We start from the raw sequence: 19,911 nt of genomic DNA, 5'->3' as shown, positions 1-19,911 counted from the left end.
AGCTCACAGCACACAGAAAGACTCCGGGCTGATCCCTCGCTCCAGAAGATAACAGGTTCGAGTTTGACTGCTGCCACTGAAAATGGTTGCTCCGTTTTTCATTTCACTGCCGACTCATTTATTTCGGTCATTAATCTCTTTGAAACTATTCAATTATTAGATTAAACTGCTTCTAATTGTTTTTGCTTTTATGATCCATACGCTGATTTCACTGTGGTGCCAATTAGTACCCACAATCCCAAAGAGCCTTCCAGCTCACTGCTGATTATGTGAAACTCATCGCAGCTGAGTGTGAAGACATCAGAATCGCGCTCAGAGGAAATGTGGGGATTTTGGTGGCGCTACAACAAACTTTGTGTGTTTTACCTTATGTCATGCTGGGCAGCCAGAAAAGCTGTAAATTAAGTGTGTGTGTGTAACTGACAGAAGGCGTACCTATCCAGATCATTAGTCATGCTGAGTAGCTAATCTCTGGTCTGCTTGTTTGTGTGTGTGTGTGTGTGTGTGTGTGTGTGCATTTCAACGCACAATTGTATGTTAATTTCACTGATGATTGTGTGGTGTTTGTGTGTAATTGTTATATAAACCACATAAGCCTTTTATGGATGGTATTTTATGAATGACAGTGACTAGGAGCCTGCGTGTGTGTGTGTGTGTGTGTGTGTGTACCTCATTAACAGCACACATCCGTGCTATGGATCCTATATTATTAGTGATGGTGACCAGCGTGGCCCTGGCCAGGTCTTCCTTACTGATGCTGTCTCGCTTGTCTTTGCTCATCATGTGACCAAAACTGTAAAACAGACAGTCAGTCATTCGATATGTGAACACCCAATCACACAGACACACTTTCCTCCTGGGTACTATTCAAGTTCAATGAACTCTTTATAAATTCAAACAAAAAAAAAAAAAAAAAAACACAAACAAGCACAAAGAATGACCCTCTGTAAATGTCATGTTAACCTGTGACCGAACTGCAAACAAGTGTTTAGTATGTGAGTGTGTGTTTTTTTTAGCAAATGTCAGAATAGAACAGGAAACAGTGATAATAATCTGATGATAAAATCTGTTTTTCTCTTTGCTTTATGGATCGACCTTTGGACGAACACAGAGCTGCAGGTTTACTGTATACATGCTAAACCAGGATTAGCAGGAGAAGGTCTGGAGTGAGTTAGCGTGTGTGGACCTCATGTTTACTATTACCATTCAGCTGTTGTTTCAGGCACCGTTTGCTGGTATGTGTCTTTTATATTTCTATTATGACTGCATGTGTTTGTGCAGCAGTGCATTGATGCAGAGCATTCACACACATCAAAGCCTGTTAAGTCATTCTGAATGATTCATGTTGTCACCATTATGTCCACTAATTGATGTGAACAAATAAAACACTTTATGCCGATTCAACGAGTTCCAAACCACTGCATGTGATTAGTTTAATAATCTGCAACAAATTTGCTTAATTAGCCTGATGTTTTGATGAGTAAAGATCAATGTATGTTTATCCATCTTTTAATGAGGCACAATGAATAGAGATCTGTTTCGGATTTTCTACATCGACATGAATTACAGGACTCATCTTGAAATCTTTTGTTTTCATATGAAAACATCAGATTTCAACAGTCAGATAATTAAAAAATGTGCCTCTTATTCAGTTGAGTAATATAACATCCTAATGCACTGCAGAGCATCTCTCCTGATTGGCTCCTGACACGAGGGTGGGTGAAAAAAACAGAAATCAATTCAGCTCCAACAATTGATTTTTGTGATAACAAAAACAGGTGACTTTTTATTCTTATCTAATGGATGAAAAAAGGCTGAACTTAGCCAAAAGAGCACAGTGAAGCACCCAGACAGAATGCAGTGCACACATACTACATACAAAAAACTATGACTAAAAGCAAGCGTTTGGTACCACAGAAGTACCAGAGGTCAAATAGAGAAGAGTTGATTTGGTATCATGTGGTGGAAAAGCACTACAGGCCACACTTGATGCATCAAGTGTTTTGCTGAAGACAGCTGTGGTAATGTTGCGGACGTGCAGGCGACCCTGGTCACGCTCACCTGGATGCGACAGCAGAGCCCTGCAGGCCGAAGCGCTCGTAGTCTCCTCCGTAGATATCTTTCACCAGTTTGTCCACGTTGGTAGAGTCTCCCTTGCTGGCCATTTCCAGCGCCTCCTCGAACGTCTCGCAGCCCGTCAACAGACAGCAAAGGCCCAGGAACGTACCACCTCCCAGACTGAAAGAAAGAGAGACAGAGGATAAAGTCAGATTAGATCACGTGATGGGAGACAATAACAGAGGAAAAGATGAGGTTGGAAAAGCAGTGAAAAATCAAATAGAAAGGAGGCAAGAGGAGCGAGGAAGAGTGGTCTGGAGAGATGACAGGAAGAGAAAAGAGGATGAAACAATACGAGAGAGGAGAAGATAAAACAAGTTGTTGATGTGATTGTGTGCAATAAAATTGACACCTGCTTTTATCCTCAGCTCTAAAATCTCTCACATCACCATTCAAAAGTCACACAAATTCTGTTCAGGTATAAAACACTTTGAATGTAAATTCAATATGGGACAGTTGTTTTGAAATTATACATTTGTACAGTTTTGCTGTTTTGGCCTGAATGTTTTTTCTGGATTACAGTTTTCAAAAAATAGAGGTCGCCTTATATTCAAAGACTACACAATTATAAGTTTGCAACATCAGACATTCGTTTTGAATGGAGTATGAGTGCAACTACGCACTTCTACTGAGAGCGTTGCATTATGTTGCTATGCTAGCAAGTGTTTTCAATCTGCTCATAATGAGTCAGTCAAGCTATCAGATCTTTTGTGTCTGAAGGTTGTTGTAACATGTTCTGTTGCCAAAGAGGAAATGAAGTGCTGATGAAATGAGTTCATAGTGTCTCCCTGCGTCTTTACTGCAGAAATAAACCAAAGGGAAACTGTGTCATCAGAGATGATGAGCTCAAAAAGACTGAGGCCTGAAAAATGTTCAGAGAAAATGACCCTGACCACTTCAACAGTGAGTTTGTGGCTGATGGGCAAGATACACAAATGTGGGTTTTAAGCATTAGTGGATTTCATGTTTCACTTCAAGGATGATGACTCTCTATGTCCTTGGATTAATGGTATCTCCGGGAAACCTTTCTAACAGCATGAGTATTAAAGGGGTCAATCATCAAAATGTCTTATAGTTGAGCCAGTACAGTAATAAAATATATTTTTACAATGTGCTTTAGAGGAAGAAGCAAAACAACAGAAAGGTTGGAGCTAAATAATTATGTAAAAGAAGTAGAGAAACAACACGAGGCAAGGAGAGAGAATGAAAAGGATTAAAGGAATTTAGAAAAATTAGTCTAAAGAAAATGATAATATAATATATAATAATATATTATATATAGTAATATATTACAAACCACACACACACACACACACACACACACACACCCAGGACCTTGACTTGACCTCACTACTCATACCAATGACAAGTAAGTTTGGTAAGCCCATTTTTTCCTCTTCCTGGTGCAGTGTGACAGATTGAAATGGAAGCTTTACACACACACACACACACACACACACACACACACACACACACACACACACGCGCGCACACACACACACACGCACTACACACACACTCACTCTGGTGTCATGGTGAGCAACCACAATGAGACACACTGTCCATTGCCAGAACAAGGAAGTAACAGATGACAGGTGTTGCACTGACCTCACTTACAGAAACTGTTAAAGTTCCACTCAGGAGAGAAAAAAACTTTTCTCTGAAATAAGCTGAAAGTGACAACAGTGATCAGTACCCACTATTCTCACACAACAGACAGGCAGCCTTTGTTTTTCTGTCATAAATCATTTAAAATAACAACAAAATGAAAATGGCAAAGAAAGAAATATTGGCACCCTTAACCTAATCAATCACTGCAATCAAGTGCTTTTTATACTGTCTGTCTGTCCATGGCTGCGGACGGTCCAACGTTTTCTTCTCATTCATTCTTGGCTGCTTTAATATGTTCTGGGTCATAATCCTGTTGGAGGAGCCATGACCTGGGCAGTGTGTTTCTCTCCAGAACTGATTTCACTGTGACCTGCACAGATTCACCCTGTGCCAGATGCAGCCAAACCACCCCATAACATAACTGAGCCTCCTCCACGTTTCACAGTGGGGACGGTCTTCTTTCCTTTGAAAGCCTAATCTTCTCTTCTGTGAACATGGAGCTGATGTAACTCACTAAAAATCTCTTATTTTGTTTTCTCTGTCTAAAGAAGGAGGTGTTCTGACTTGTCAACATGGATTTTAGTAAAGTGGTGGTCTTCCTGGTTCTTCCTCCAGGAGCCCGCTGTCATCCAGAAAGCGATGTAATAGTGCGACTGCATACTGTTGTACCTTCATCTTGAAGGTCAAGTTGTGTCTGTTTTCAATTTTCTTGAACTGTCCCTCTGTTCAATTTTCCTCTTGCGTCAAAGTCCAGGAAAGTTCGCTCGATTAAACTTCTCAGTAAAATCAGCAGCTGTGGTCACAGGAACATCGAGCTGCTTGGAGATGGTCGTGTAGCCTTCACCTCTGCCATGCTTGGAAAATATTTTCTTCTTTATCTCCTCAGACAACTCTCTTCTTTTCTCCCTCTTGTCCATGTTGTGCACTCCGTGACACCAAACAGCAGAATGAGGGCAGGTCTCCATTTAATCATCCTCATCATTCAATAGGCTGAATGACTGATGAAACTGAAGAAACCTGCGACACTCATTGAAGACAATAGTCTGCTTGAAATATTACGACAGTCCATTTATCTATCATCACCTCATTTTGATCTGATCTTTGTAGAATAATATCAGGAGATGCTTTATTCTACAGTGTGTATGAAACAAAAGAGCTTTTCGTTTCAGCACTTTTTCATGAGGAACGCAGTCAGATGTAAGGGTACAAACACTTTTGGCCACGTCTGTACATAAACACACACACACACACACACACACACACACACACACTGTCTGACTGGCTGACTGAACTGCAGGTTGGTGACAGATAACCAGGAGGCTGGTTCTCCTCCTCAGGTCTGGGAGGGACCTTCTGTTTTCAAGACTTCACTATCTAATCACAATCTGGCTCCACTGTTACATAAGTACTAAGGTACACAAGGTGATGAAAGATAAAGAATGACTGCAATGCAGACAACCGGTTCTGTCTTAACTTGCAGATCTACTGAAACTATAAAAAGCTTTCAACCTTCACCTTTTGCACATTTTCATTCATGCAAAACAACAAAACAATCAAAACTTATTGATTTAGGGCTTAAGGTGGACTTTACTAAGGCTTATCTTTCTATTGTTTCTGAGTTTTCAACTCACTGGGCTCATTCTGCAAAACATGTCTGTGAAAGGCTGCTTCCATCCATCACACTCTAATCTTTACTTTTGTTTATTCTCAGTAATTTAACTTAATCATCTTAAATAATGGACTAAATCACATATTGGGATGGCTTAAGATAAATGAACCTTCATTTAATGTTAAGAAAACTCATTTCTGTCTGTTTTGGCTCGACTCTGAAAGTGAATCTGTAAATGTAAATATAGATGATTTGATTTTCACCTCAGCAGGTTCCCCTAATAATAGAAAATAAATTGACCTGGAAACACATATTAACACTATTTCATCTCAAATAGCAACAAACCATAGGGATTACTCTCAAAAGTGTTTAACTTCAGCACTACATTTTTCTTATATGACTCCATCATTTACTTTTTTAATTATTGTAATATAACACACACTCTGCAAAACTTTATCAACTACAGAAAAGAGTTTCATTTTGTATTTTGTGTAGGATACAGGGACCACACACAATCCTTTTTTCTGCCATTTTCAGTGTTTTCCAGTGAATAAACTTCAGGTTGTACAGTTCATTTATAGATACATTTTTATGTTATTTATTTTATATTATTTACTTTAGTTTTTTTATATTATTTATTCAATAACACTGTGCCTTTTGTCTTTAATGATCATTTTAGTATATTTAGTACCAATCACAACTAAGAAGCCAGGACCACTCCTCAGCTTCAAGAACTTCAATTCCCAGCTTAAGACTTCCAGTAGGAGAAATTTTACTTATCTTCAGATGTGTTTTTTATAAACAATGTTAAGAACATTAGTACCTTTCTATGCTATGGATTTTCGGCCCAGCCTGCATATCTCTTGTGATTGTATGAATATTACTTTGAGTTTCACTTGCCATAATTTTTTATCTGACTACTTGCGTTTTATCTTCTTTTTTGATATTGTGCAAATAAATAAACAAAAAAATCTTTCAGTTTCTTGTGTGTGTGTGTGTGTGTGTGTGTGTGTGTGTGTGTGTGTGTGTGTGTGTGTGTACGTATTTGTCTGTCCACCTCACCTGGTCCCAGTCACCCGTTTGTAGTTGTTCTCTGAGTACACAGCCAGAATGGAGACCCCGGAGCCGATGTTGACCAGCAGCATGGGGAAGGGGTTGTCCAGGGTGCAGGGTTTCTTCACACAGCTCTGGGTGTCAGACGGGTTCTGGAAGTAGTAGCACTCCGGGTGTCCGTTGAAGCCCACCCGGTCGACGAACAGCAGGCCACGGATCAGGCAGTCCAGCTCGTCCAGCTTCAGCAGCTCCAGGTCGGCCATCTGCAGCACAAATGGAGGAGGGTTAAAATACTGAAGTGTTTACAATGGTTTATCACAATCAATGAATTTATGAAGCCAAAATGATTTTAAAGTACTCTGAGAAGTGTGAACAAACTGAACTTGGTTTAGTTCAGTTCATGCTGCAGGGCCCAGAAAGGTTCACTGATCCTGCTACACTACAGACAGGGTCAACGGACTCAGGTAAACAGGCCCTGACATCGAAAGCAGTCACTTCAGCAGAGAGACACGTGGAAAACCTCGACCAGCTGCAAAATCACTGAGGCAGGCAGAAGTCTGTCTTGTCAGATTAGATTAAAACTGGTGAGAAATGTAATTCTATGTACTGCAGAGCTGTCAACATGGCCAAGTTAGCGTGATCGAGATAATAATTATTTCCGATTAATCCTCCATTTATTTTCTCTTTAGAAAATGTCTGTTGTAGTTTTTTAGAGCTTATGGTCACTTCATTACGTGTTGTTTTGTCCGACCAACAGACCAGCTGGAACTGTCAAATGTTCGGATCCACTTATCACTAAAACTAATCAGACTAATCAGACCTTCACTCACCGTTCGGAAGTCGTTCTCGAACTTGTACGCTCCGCCCCCGGTGGCGCAGAGTGTCGTGTGGAGGCTGGAGAAGTTCTTGTCGCGTCCCATCTGGATAAAACGGGGCATGGCCTGTGTTGGAAACCGGATGAAGTGCAGGTTCCCCGTCCTGCCACACATGGTGAGGTTCCTCAGCTCCAGGTGGACGTCACGGACGCCTGTTTTACCTGAGGGAGGAACAATTTTTACAATGTTGATTTAGGAACTACAAACACACTTTAGTAAAAGCTGCCGTTAAAGTTTATCTGAAAAAAATGTGAATCGTTTGTTTTCTATAAAAGTCAAGGACAAAACTGAAAAACACCTTATCAATCTTATGTAACACAGCAGCGACACACAGTGTAAAATATAACCTGGTATCTTCCCCTAACGCGTCCTTGACCTGACTTTTCCTGTCACACAATAAATTATGCAAATGTGTGTGTGTGTGTGTGTGTGTGTGTGTAAACATACCATAGGCCACATTTGAGGTGAGGTAGCGGCGGATGGACTTGAGGTTTTCCACTTCTTCCTGTTCTTCCTCTGCAGTTATATCGACTGGCTCAAAGTAGACCAGCTTCACCAGGGTGCCGCCGATGTCCATACCGAACCAGGGGAAGGCTGAGGAGGAGGAGGAGGAAGACAGAGGTGTAAAGAACTTTTTTATTTTTAACAACAGGACATGAGACAGATCAGAACGACAAACCCAGGTTTTGACTGATGCCAATAATCAACATCTTTAAAGATGCAAAAGAAAAAAATATTTTCAGATCGCAGCAGCTGAAATTCATTTACAGAGCAGAACTGTGTTTAAGGTAGCTTTGTTTAAAGCTTATGGTAACGACCAATGGAAATATGATGTCTGATGTGGTAAAATATAAAGGCCCAATAATGCAGATGTGTTGTATCATAGGATCATCGCTGCAAAAATAACCAGTTAGGAGAAAAAAGCAAAAAAGAAGGAGTGAAGTGTGGGCAAGTGGAGAGAGAGTAAAAATAAAACCAAAACTATTTCGTGGTTCTTCAGTGTGGAGCTGCAACAATCGGTCGAACTAAGTTAGTAAATTAGTAGAACAGCAAAATAATGGGGAACTATTGAATAATTGATTAATTGTTTTAAGCTACTTTTTAGGAAAATGTGCCAAAATTATTCTTTGTTGGTTGAACCAGATAACTCATTCAAATGCATCACCTTAAACTAGGACATTATAATGGGTGGTTTTTACTACTTTTTTTTTAACTTTTTTTTTTAACTTTTTTTTTTATAGACACTAATTAGGGCTGAACAAATAATTGAAATAGTATCAAAATCACAATATGGCCAAGGGCAATGTCCAAATTGCAGGAGCTAAATTTCTTTTGATAAAGATAAAATGTGTCACACCAGACCATAAATGAAGCGTTGTGGTGTTACAGAGATGCCCCGGCCTACAAATCATATTCTCCAAATCCAGGCTTATTTGGTAAATGAACTAACAAAAATCTTATCATCATTTTTATATTTTTTCAGTAAAAATCTGATGCAAAAATCACCCTTCCAGCTGAAATCATGACTCATATTGCAATCGTGATATCTGCTAAATAATAGCAGCAATACGTTTGGTGTTTTTTGCAACATTCAGCCCTATTATTAGTTGAGAAAATAATGTCAGATAAAGCAAATGAATTGAAAATGAAACTAGAGTTTACAAGCAGAGAATAAACTGACATGGCTGTCTGATATAAATGGGTTATATCTGTAAACCTGCGTTTTACATGAATGTAAGGCAGCAATTAACAAATATCTTTATTACCATTTCTGGATTATTTAATTAATCATTATAACTATAAAATGTTAGAAAACTGTGAAATGTGTCCCCAAAGCCCATGATGGTGTCTACAGATTGCTTCTTTTATTCAGCTAACAAGCCAAAAATATTCAGTTTGCACTCAGATATAACAAAGAAAAGCAGCTTATCATCACATGTAATCTGTCAGTCTTTGCAATTTTTGCTTGAAAAAAAGAGCTAAAAATTATCATATAGTAGTTGTCAATATATTTTCTGTTGATTGACTAATCGATTATTTCACTCTACAGGGATCTGCAGTATGAAAGCAGTTTGAGTGGAGCACAGAGGAGGCTGGAGAGGGGAGTCTGGTCTGGATAGTTAGTTGGATAGAACATTGAGTTCAGAACAAAAAAAAAAATAAAAAAATCTTCCAGCACAAGAGGCTTGGAAAAAAGAAAAGCACCACCACAGCTCAACAAGAGCCACAGTTGCCATGGAAACAGACCCCTCCTCCATCATCTCCTCTTCTCTCCGTCTCTCACACACTCTTCAGTCTCCTATTTTCTCTTTCACTTCGCTTGTCCTCTCCATCTCTCAGCCTCCATCATACACACCATCTTTCTCTCTCTCTGTCTGCACCAACTGCATCTCTCTCTCTCTCTCTCCCTGTTTGGTTATTCTCCTTTCTGGCTCCTTCAATTCCCCATTTTCTTTTCCATTTCCTTTTTTTTTTCCTACCTCTCCTTTCTCATTCTGTCCTGCTCTTCTCCTTCCATCTTTTACTTGCTTCTTGTCTCTTGATCAATTTAATCTGATTCAAGTAAGATTTACCAGCATGGAGAGAAGACGACTGACGCTGCAGGACGTTTTTAATGCACCACAAAGCAACTGCTATATTTAACTTAGAGGTACCTCAGCCTTTCTTAGGTTCTCAGTTCACTTCAGAAGGCTGTCTTTGCATTATAATTAGAGCTGAGACATTTAGCCGATTAACTAATTAGTTGTTTGAAACTGTTTTAATAATAGTTTCAGTCATTTTTCAAGCAAAAATAACAAAACTCCACTAGTTCCTGCTCTTTTATTGTAATGATCTGCTGCTTGTCTCTGTTTTTTATTAATGTCAGTTCAGGCTTTTGTACGTTACATTTAATCAAGGATATAATCAGCAGGCTATCGAGAAAGGAAATAATCATTAGTTGCAGCCCTATTGATGAAATAACCGAGGAAAATGAGTCAAAGTAGGAACACTTACTTCCAAAATGGTTGCAAAAGTTAAAAGACGATGGAGTGGCAACAATTAATCAATTAGCTGATCGACAGAGAATTGATCTGTGTATTAATTAAAATAATGAATCACGTAATTGAGAAAATATTCAGATTAATCAACAATGAAAATAATTGTTAGTTGCAGCCTTAAAAGACAGACACCAAACATGTAACATAAACTATAATTATAGAATCTTAAAAATAAAATACCACTACAACAAACTCATGGTCACTAAAACACGGCTATGGAAAGCAGCAGCTTTCCGCAAAAGAATGCGTTGAATGCAAATATTTGTTGCATGATGTCGGGTCAGCCCACTCAGTCACCAAAACACGGCACACCACTTCACATACAAGCAATGCAAGGGAAACTGCTCATATGGGGAACCTACAGAATCAATCATAAAAAACCCTCAACTGCCTCCTTTGTTGGGAGAGGTTAAAAAACTTGGGATGTTTGTCCATAATAATTTCTGCCAAAGCAGTCTAAGACTCTGGACAATTCATTGAAAATGGCAAATGTAGGTCATTGATAGATTCAGTGATTATATTCATAATGAATTAACCTGCTGGTTATTTCTCTAATTAAAGCAATTAATTATTAACAATATCAGGAAAAGCCCAAGGTGATGTCGTCATACATCTTGTTTTGTCTGACCAATAGTCTACAACCCAGATATACTAAGTTTACTGTCACACAGGACAAATAAAAACAGAAAGTAAGACGTTGGAACCACGTGATGGTTGGCATTTTTACTAGAACAATAATTTATCACAATAGACGATTGATTTATAAACTGTTTCCAGATCAGAGATCTCTGGAGATGGTTCTCCTTTGCTTAAACTCTTTTGGGATTTATGAGCGTACCAGAGCCGTCTGCTTGTGACTGGTGGCCCTTTTACCAATCCTGGTCCTCGCGGCGCCTCCTCACTGCCCTGTCATGACAATCAGGAGATGTGACTCTTTCACAATAGACTGTTGAAGGGAACAGACTGATTCTGTCTGCCTTACTGAGGCAAAGTCCACTTTCAGATTAGAGCCACCAAATTTGATCTTGGGATTTCAGGTCATGGGTGAACTGCCTGCTAACATGTATTTTATGCTTTTGTTAACTTCTCATGGTGTTAGCAATGAAAGCGTATGCTCAATTAACTGCTGCTGCTCTTTAAATACTGTAAGAAAGCATTAACTACTAGTGTTTATAATGAAGCATATCATATGTCATATGATAGTGTTTGTAGTGGTTTAGAGGAGCGAATGTGTGACAGCCTACTGGGCCTGAAGGTTTACATTGTAATTTGCATAACACCTGACAGCAGCTAAAACCTTATTCCTGTCAGAAGTAGCACTTCAAAATGCTCAGATTTTAGGGGGAGGGGGTTGTGTGATAGTCTGTGATGGTGTTGTGTTGAAATTCATTATATATTCAGGTGCACAGGACTTTTGTGCACGTGGCCACTGAAACCTCCGGCGCACAGTAGCAACTGAAACCATCTGCATGACGGCTAACACCGCTGCCGTCGCTGCCGCTCCTGGTACCTGCTCATACCTGCTGCTGCTGTTTGGTTGGTGTTTGGTTACTTCCAGCAGGGGTCACCTATCACCTCCTTCACTGTTTGGTTGACTTTTTGTTATCGTCCCCTTTCACCTACTGACCTGCTCTGATGTGTGTAAACATGGACTGAGAAGCACAGATTTTGCTTTTGAAATAGGTCTAAAAGCTGCTTTGTGTGGTTTTTGTCGCCACCATAACTTTAAAAATAAATTTGTGGTTGTGTTTTTATCCTGTGCAAAATTTCAACTAATCTAATTATATACTTCCACTTGTGATAACATTGTACTAAGACTCATTACTCAAACCACCTACTGGACAAACAGGGAGTTAGATATTCATCGTTCTTGTTCTCTCCTTATTTTTTTCATGTTTCATTACAATGCATGTACACGAGGGAAAACATTTGTTTCCCCACAACAGCATGCTTTACTGAGGTCAGCTGCTTTAGCCTTGAAGCCATCTCTGCCTTTGAAATGATCTTCTCTGATAAAACGGGAGCAAAAGCAGGAGCGTTAGGGGCCAGCCAAGGTGCATGACAGTGTGTGACTCAAGTGACAATCACATTTTCCTCCGCGGCCTCAGCCAAAAACAAGCTCCCGACCAGCACATGACATGATCGAAATAAAATGATATGTCTGAATTTCTCTGCTTTCACACCACAGTGAGACAAATCATGGCCTTTTTTTTTTTTTTTTTATCTGAAACAAATAAATATCACGCTGATATTTTGAGCAGAACATTTCCGTTTCCCTTCTTATGATTTCATGTTGTCATAGTGGAAATTCTTCAAATTGCATTAAAGCCATGTGACACAAATAAGGACGACGCATTTTCAGTGGGGGAGGAAAGAAATCACACACTTAATGAACTATCAAAATATCATATGATTCAATGCTACAACAGTTCAACAGTTCAATTTTACTGAAGACTATAGTTTTTTTGGCGTTGTTTGAGCTGAAATGATCAGATTAGTTGATAAATCGATTAGTTGATCAACATAAAAAATAATCCGCAGCTATATTGATAATGGATTCATCATTTCAGTAATTTTTCAAGCAAAAATACTTGAAAATGCCAAATAATCGCTAGCTGCAGCCTTAATATACACACACAACCTCTGACCTTCACCACAACCCAAACCAAGTCACTAACTTTTAAAGCCTCAGCTCAAGAGTCTTAACAATGTGTCTAAGATGATTTTCAGCAAAGCACAGAATAACCAACAGTTCCTGAAGCACGCCATGCTCGTACTGAGTATACATCTTCATTTACAGCCTGAACATTTCCTAATAGCATCAATGAGTGCTTGTTTTTTCAGATAATAGAAGTGTAAACTCCACTGTCTGAAAGGCAAACAGGCAGATTGCTGTGTGAAGGCTTCTCTCACTCTTTTAACATTGTGGAACATTTTTGCACAAAAACTGAAATCATTGAAGTATTTTTCTTTGTGGCATATGTCAGTTAAAATATGAGGGAGGGATTTCTTTTATTTCAAATTGTAGACACATGTTGTGTTGTTGTTTTTTTAAGGTGGTAAAATACTTGAAGTACAAAGGGTGACAGCAGTCTTTTTTATGTAACCTGTGCATCTAAGGTCCCCTGAGTATACAGAGTAAATTGTCTGGCTCTGTCATTAGTCTACTTGACATTTATTGACTGCATTTCTCCCATGACCCTTCTGTTGTGCAGCGGAAAAACAACTGATAACAAAATTAATACATGATGCTCACACCAGGGGAAGCATTACTGCTTTGCTGTCAGTGCACTGAATGAGGAGATGGGCCAACATTGTTTCTTTCATTCATCCTCTTAAGCCCTGAGGCTAAATCTACACATAGGTATTTACTGAAAAACACAGGAACTATAATGGAACAACTCCTGTCAACGTTTCACGACCAAGACATTTAACTCCCTGAAAAGCCGTCAGGTGTTACTGCCTGATGGTAAAGCAGCTGCTAAACAGGTTGCTCTTGCTTTCTAAGAAAATTCAAAACAACATCAAATCCCCCTCGTTTCCTGTGTGTGTCCTTTGCACTTCATCATAGGTGCCCAAGTATCCAGGGTTTCTATTTAAGAAGCATGCATATCTCTCACACACACACACACACACACACACACACACACACACACACACACACACACACAGAGTGTCCAGTCAAAGGTCAGTGTGACAAAGAGCAGGGTGATTTGTGTCCATGTAGGTGAAAGGTCTCTGGCCTGACACTCTACCTTGCCCGTGTGGTAGATACAGTATGTGAGTGTGTACAGTCCTGAACTAGCAGGACTGATAAATCTATATTTTTTCCAGCGCGCTTACTGTTCAGTTTTCCAGCATGACCTCAGGGATTACCGGCAACAACCATTTCTATTAAATTTCCTATTGCTTAACCTTTAATCTCAGGTTTCACAGAGGGGCTTGGTGTGTGTGTGTGTGTGTGTGTGTGTGTGTGTGTGTGTTACTTACACATTGTGCAGAGAGCACAGGACAAGAACAACACGTGTACACTATGTTGTGTGATAAGAAGAAAACAAAGCACCAGGCAGCTGAACGTTGTGTATAAAGTCGATACAATAACACAGACTCATTACTAATAACATCACAGGAAGTTTTGTCCTGTTTGTTACTCTCTTCATTCATTCAGTCTGTCACTATTATAACCATAACTATCACTGGCTCCACTGCTACTGCTTTCACACATCTTTTAGTCCTATAGTTACAACAGTAGACCTGATATGATTAATCGGTTGATCAGTTCACTACATTGACTAAAATTAATCTACAACTATTTCTGTTCATCATTTCAATGATTTTTCAAGCAGAAATACTAATTACTCCTTTGTTGCAGGTTCCCCATTGTGACCATTTGTCACTTTTTTGTCTTAGATGACAGTAAACAAAGTTAGGGCAACTACTGATTGATTAATCTGCCATTTAGTGTTGTAATTAATGCATAAATTATTTGGTTTATAAAATGTCCCTTGCCCTTTTTTGTCCAATCAACAGTGGAGAACACAACGATATTCAATTTACAGTGATGTAAAACATAGAAAATCCTCACATTTGAGATGCTGGAACCAGATAATTTTTTTGGTATTTCTGTTTTAATTGATTATTCAAATGGTGACTGATTGATTTTCAGTCGACTATTGATTGATTGATTAATTGTTTATTATTTATTATTATCTATCTTGCAGATCACTGAGCTTTGTCTACTTTGTCTGGTACAATAACATCACATAGAAGAGAAAAACAAAACAGCAAGAGGACAGACATCTTCTTTGTATTTAACAAATGCTAAACATGTGGGTTTGTGCGCAGTTTCAGGCTGTTTCAGTTTTGGTTGGTTTTTGGGTGTGCCACTGAGCAAACAATTCCCAACACCTTGATTTACATGATCTCTAATAACCCCATCCCAGCCCTCCCTTCCCAGATCACCTACACCTTCATTGAAACTTGTTAGCATGAGATCCATCTGAAATAGACGGTGGTAGAACATTGACTTGACCTGTGGCAGACCTTTCTGACAAACTCATACCTTTTTATTGGAGTTATTCTGTTACTGAATTAACACACCCCCAGGCTGTTACTGTTCACCCAAACCTTTTGAAAACTGTCTGAGCCATAGGCCTGAATTAAAGGCTCTTCTCTTTAAAGTGAAAAAGTCACCACCACCTAATCTAACTGAGAACCACGATGAAAATTCTCTCCACAGAGATTCCTAATAAAGTATGTTTTTTTTTCCATGACTTCCTACATCATATCTTCCTGTTATCTGCAACAAAATTCAAATTTCTCTGCAACTCAGTCACAACACTAAGTCACGCACTACTGTTCAAGTCAAAATGCCTCAAAAAACGAGACTAAACATCACAGACTGTGCCTAAATCGGACTATTCTGCACATCTGGATTGCTTGGAAAGCTTCGGCAAAATCAGCTGTTGGCCTTGCAAATGAAACACTGCTGATACTGTATGTGAAACTTCCTTCAACATTCATCTATGGTGCAAATTACAATTCCACATAACAGTGCTCTCGCAGTAGGATAAAAGCTCAATTGTATTCCTTCAAGAGGTGTTTCTGTGTGTCTTTATCAAATCTTTTGAGAACCCCTCTGAATACTGCACACTGACAGCCTAATAATACTGCTGAGCTTTCTGTTTTTATTTTAAGGTGACCCCACACAGCAGATGTGACGGTGCAACACACCTCCTGCAAAGCCATGTGTCTCACTGACTCACGGACACAACAGACTAAAACTCCTGCTCAGGACACAAGACCCGGCACACATACTGTATATGAAGCTGAGAGAGAAGGTTTCCTCTTCTTTCTTCCTCTGTTATCATTGTAATGTGTTTCCAGAGCTGGGAGGTGAAGCCCACCTTGATTGCTCACCCATCTATTCTGCCCACTACTGACCACACCCGTAAGATCACATACAGGATGATTTAAACAGTACACAACAAATGGTCCACTACACCAGTTTCGGGCTAATTAAGGTATAATAGAGAGGGTTACAGAAATACACACACTAATGATTTACACTGTCATAAAATAAAACACACCTCAGCAAGAGATGCAGTGCAAAATTCATTTAGTACATGAAATCTACATATACAACCAGATATTGTAAATTACACACGTTGCTCTGTGTTTAAATGCTGCATATTTCCCTAAATTACCTCATACACAAATTTAAAACGATATGAAGCATAGAAAGAAACTTCAGCTCTGTCACACTAGTGATGGAGCTGGAGAATGAGCCTGTTGGTTGAAATAAAGGCAATTCTTTTCCAGGAGACAGTCAGTGAAATTGCTGCCAAGTTGCTTCTGGTATAAACAAGGGGAACTGCTGGCAGCACTGCCCAAAAGTAACCCCGATCCTAAACCGCCTCAGTCCCTGAGTAGAGAAAAGTCTGAGGACAAAAGTGAAAAATCACATCCCCGAGGGGAATACATTCCACGGTTGGCCCTCAGTAAGGAAAAGCTTAGAGGGTTATCCGGGTTTATCAGGACGGCTGGACTCCATCCAAGGATAACTCAGCCATAAAGCATAGGAGCTCTGACTGGACATTTCAAAGTTTACTGATGAGATGCCCTTTAATTACCTCATCTGGGCCAGCTCTGGTTAAAGGGCCTTTCTCTCCCACACTACTATGCAACACAGCAAACCACAGAAAAAAATTTATTGCATTATCAGTTCAGTGCAATTCATTGCAGCATCACACTTCTCCAATAACTTGTCTATCCATAATCTTACGACCATACTATGCAAGATGAGAAGACGTCAAGTTGGTGGAGTTTTCTCATGATGATTTTCCTGTTTTATGAGTGGTTTGTTTAACTTTTCATCATTTCAGTGCAACTTTCAAAAGAAATATCTCCTCTCACTGGCAGATACAGAATCCAGACAACACACTGTGTGGTGTGTCTAATAAATTGTTAACAAAATTGTCAACATTTCTTGCACATGGTGATTTGGTTTTATCTGAACAGTAACTACACATCTTTCATATTCCAGTGAGAGTCGGTGCTTGAGTTAACAATGAATGGATGTGCACTGCAGATTTCAAGGTTGTGTTATAATCTACAACAGGTTGCAAATTTCTATCAATCCATCAATCAAGGCATCAAGGACAAGAAATGGTCCTGAACAAGAGCAATTGTGAAACTACATACAGTGCTGCATTATTGGAAAAGAAAACTAATGTGCTAGACATTTAATTTACTAAAATCAAAAGAGCAAGGAAAAGCTCTAGTTAACTGGTCTTGCACAGGTATAACCTGTCAGACCTAAAGTGTAAGCTGGAGGTAAACAAACAGTTAAATTAGAGAGGATGTTGCCTAAAGGGGAGACTCCTTAAAAATGCAATAAATATTGTAAAATCTTGTGGATGGAGCCACAAAATAAGTGAATCAGTAAAGTGTTTCTAACTACTGTATGGGTCAGTGATAAGCAGTAATTGATAAGGCAGTAAATACCATAACTTTATCACACTAACGACGTTGCAATATTTACTTATGCACCTCTAGTCATACAGTATAAAGGACTAACTGGTGTACATCCTGTTGTGTCAAATGCTTTCTTTCGGTTTTGCTGAATAAAATCTTTTAGTTTTGAAAATATCTTCGACAGCAGACACCAAAACTGATTCCACTGAAACTGATTCACCCTAACACAATTACAGATGGATATAAGGAATGCTGACTTGCTGACTAAGCAACGAGGCTCCTAAACTTACAGCCGGTATCTCTGCAAAATCAGAACAAGTTTTACCATGACAGCCGCACTAAGGCACAACAAATCGTGGGGCTTTAACTGAAAAGGAGCTGTGAGGAATCTGGGTTAGTTGGTGGCAGTGACAGCAATCAGCTGTCTGCAAAAGAATGACTTCAAACAGCACATACCGAGCAAGTCCAGTCTGTTGCGTTTGTGTGTTTAAGTGCAGACTCTTTGCCTTTGTATCATGTTTTAAATGTCTAACAGTCTGACTGAAGCATTCATCTATGAAGATAATGAATTTAGGAAAATAAGAGATTTGTTTTCATAGCCTACAGATAAGTGAAGAGATTTTAAATCATTTGCTCCTCACTGCAGTGAAACACAAACCAACTCAGACTTACCAGGCTTCTTTTCACTTATAAGCTTCATAGTTGAGGCAAAACGTCAGCTCACTGGTACATACAAACAAAAATATATATATTAAAAAAAAAAACGATATTAAACAAGCTTGCAGGAGAAGAGTGAAGTAGGCTTCAGTCAGTCTCAGACTTCATACAACGAAGAAAACGACACTTTCACTACATTCTGTGTTAAAGTTTTCCTGGGTGATCTTTACTCACATCATCCGAAATACTCGGTAAATAAGGGGGCGGGGTGCCGACCCATTCAACCCTGCCTTCTGAAGACAAGAGGCGGGTGCTGGTTGGCCGAGGCAAGCCAAGCCCACTTATCAGGAGCTTTTTCACCACCGGGAAGCGACCAATCACATCGCAGCAAATCCAACCTGAGGGTTCATAAAAACAAAAGGGGGTCTCCCTGACGACGGCAGGCTTGAAGACTGGACAGAGCATCCACAGAGTCATGACACCCAGTCTGATCCAGAGACAAGACCGTGACCTAAAACACAAGTTAACAGCCAAACCATAAGAGCGGCTCATGTGAAGGCGGTGAAAGGAGATGGTTGCAACACGGCGTGGTTGTGCAAACCCTGGGTGTTGCACAGGGAGAGGGTTGCAGTCCCCCGGCTTTCACACTAAACACCACATCAGCATGTCAGACGTGCACGGTTCAATGACAGCAGAGGCCCGGTTGACACTTACGGGGTCTGTTCCGTCTCACCGACTCCGTCCTCCTCCGCAGCCTGCACCTCTTGGCCGGCGACCCGTTGCACTCTGCGTCGTCGCTGCGGTGCAGATGATGCATGTTCTCAAACGTGCCGCCGCCGCCGCCGCCGCCGCCGCTGCTGCAGGTGGGTCCGGCGCTGGGGCTGAACGCGCTCCCGCTGCAGCAGCCGCCGTTAGCGGCCACAACGACGTGGCCGTGAAACCCCCTCTGGCTCTGCCCGTTGTTGACGTGAAAGGGTCCCGACGCTCCTTTCTTGTCCATCATTGACTTTGCTTTATCCATGGCCGCAACTAGCCTAGCCTAGCCTAGCCTAGCTTAGCTTAGCATCTGCGGGAAACGAAATGTACAAGCCCGGCCGCTAGCAATGACAAACCGGGCTGCCGTAGCTTAGCTAGCTAACGTTAGCCGCTTGCAAGCTAGTTAGACAGCCAAGCGATCGGCTAACGTTGCTCTTTCCCGTGATGTAACGTGGTTTTACCGTAAAAAAAAAATAAAAAAAATATCGAGCTAAAATTTAACATACATTCTTGCTTTAATGTAGTGTGAAATAAAAATGCGAGCAGCGCTAAAACACAGCGTTTCCTTTGAGGTCACTCTCGGTCATTTCCCTACATTGAGATCCTGGCAGTCGCAGCGGCAGCCGGTGACTGTGTGTGTGTGTGTGTGTGTGTGTGTGTATATGTGTGTGTATATGTGTGTGTATATGTGTGTGTATGTGTGTGTGTATGTGTGGAC

At 40.1% G+C, this 19,911-nt stretch overlaps 1 protein-coding gene across 2 annotated transcripts in view; it reads right to left on the bottom strand.

Moving 5' to 3' along the window:
* The window catches only part of pank1a (pantothenate kinase 1a), a 28,409-nt gene extending 8,575 nt beyond the window's left edge, over nt 1–19,834 (bottom strand). Inside the window, exons 1-6 of one of the 2 annotated variants that reach the window (XM_071480063.1) lie at nt 19,152–19,834; nt 7,714–7,860; nt 7,222–7,427; nt 6,401–6,654; nt 2,062–2,238; nt 670–793 (exon numbers count right to left, since the gene is read on the bottom strand). In XM_071480063.1, coding sequence (XP_071336164.1) covers nt 670–793; nt 2,062–2,238; nt 6,401–6,654; nt 7,222–7,427; nt 7,714–7,860; nt 19,152–19,458 — 1,215 coding nt within the window. In that variant the 5' untranslated portion in view covers nt 19,459–19,834. Of the gene's footprint in view, nt 1–669; nt 794–2,061; nt 2,239–6,400; nt 6,655–7,221; nt 7,428–7,713; nt 7,861–18,452; nt 19,131–19,151 lie in introns of those variants that run through there. The other variant, XM_071480064.1, reaches the window with a different exon arrangement.
* Nucleotides 19,835–19,911: the final 77 nt, after the last annotated feature.

Source organism: Trachinotus anak, unplaced genomic scaffold (genome assembly GCF_046630095.1).
Source record: "Trachinotus anak isolate AG129_WGS33_773 ecotype Australia unplaced genomic scaffold, CSIRO_AGI_Tana_v1 ptg000007l, whole genome shotgun sequence".
Lineage (NCBI taxonomy): Eukaryota > Metazoa > Chordata > Actinopteri > Carangiformes > Carangidae > Trachinotus > Trachinotus anak.
Note: the sequence above shows the minus strand (reverse complement) of the source record. Positions and strands in the feature narration are given on the sequence as shown.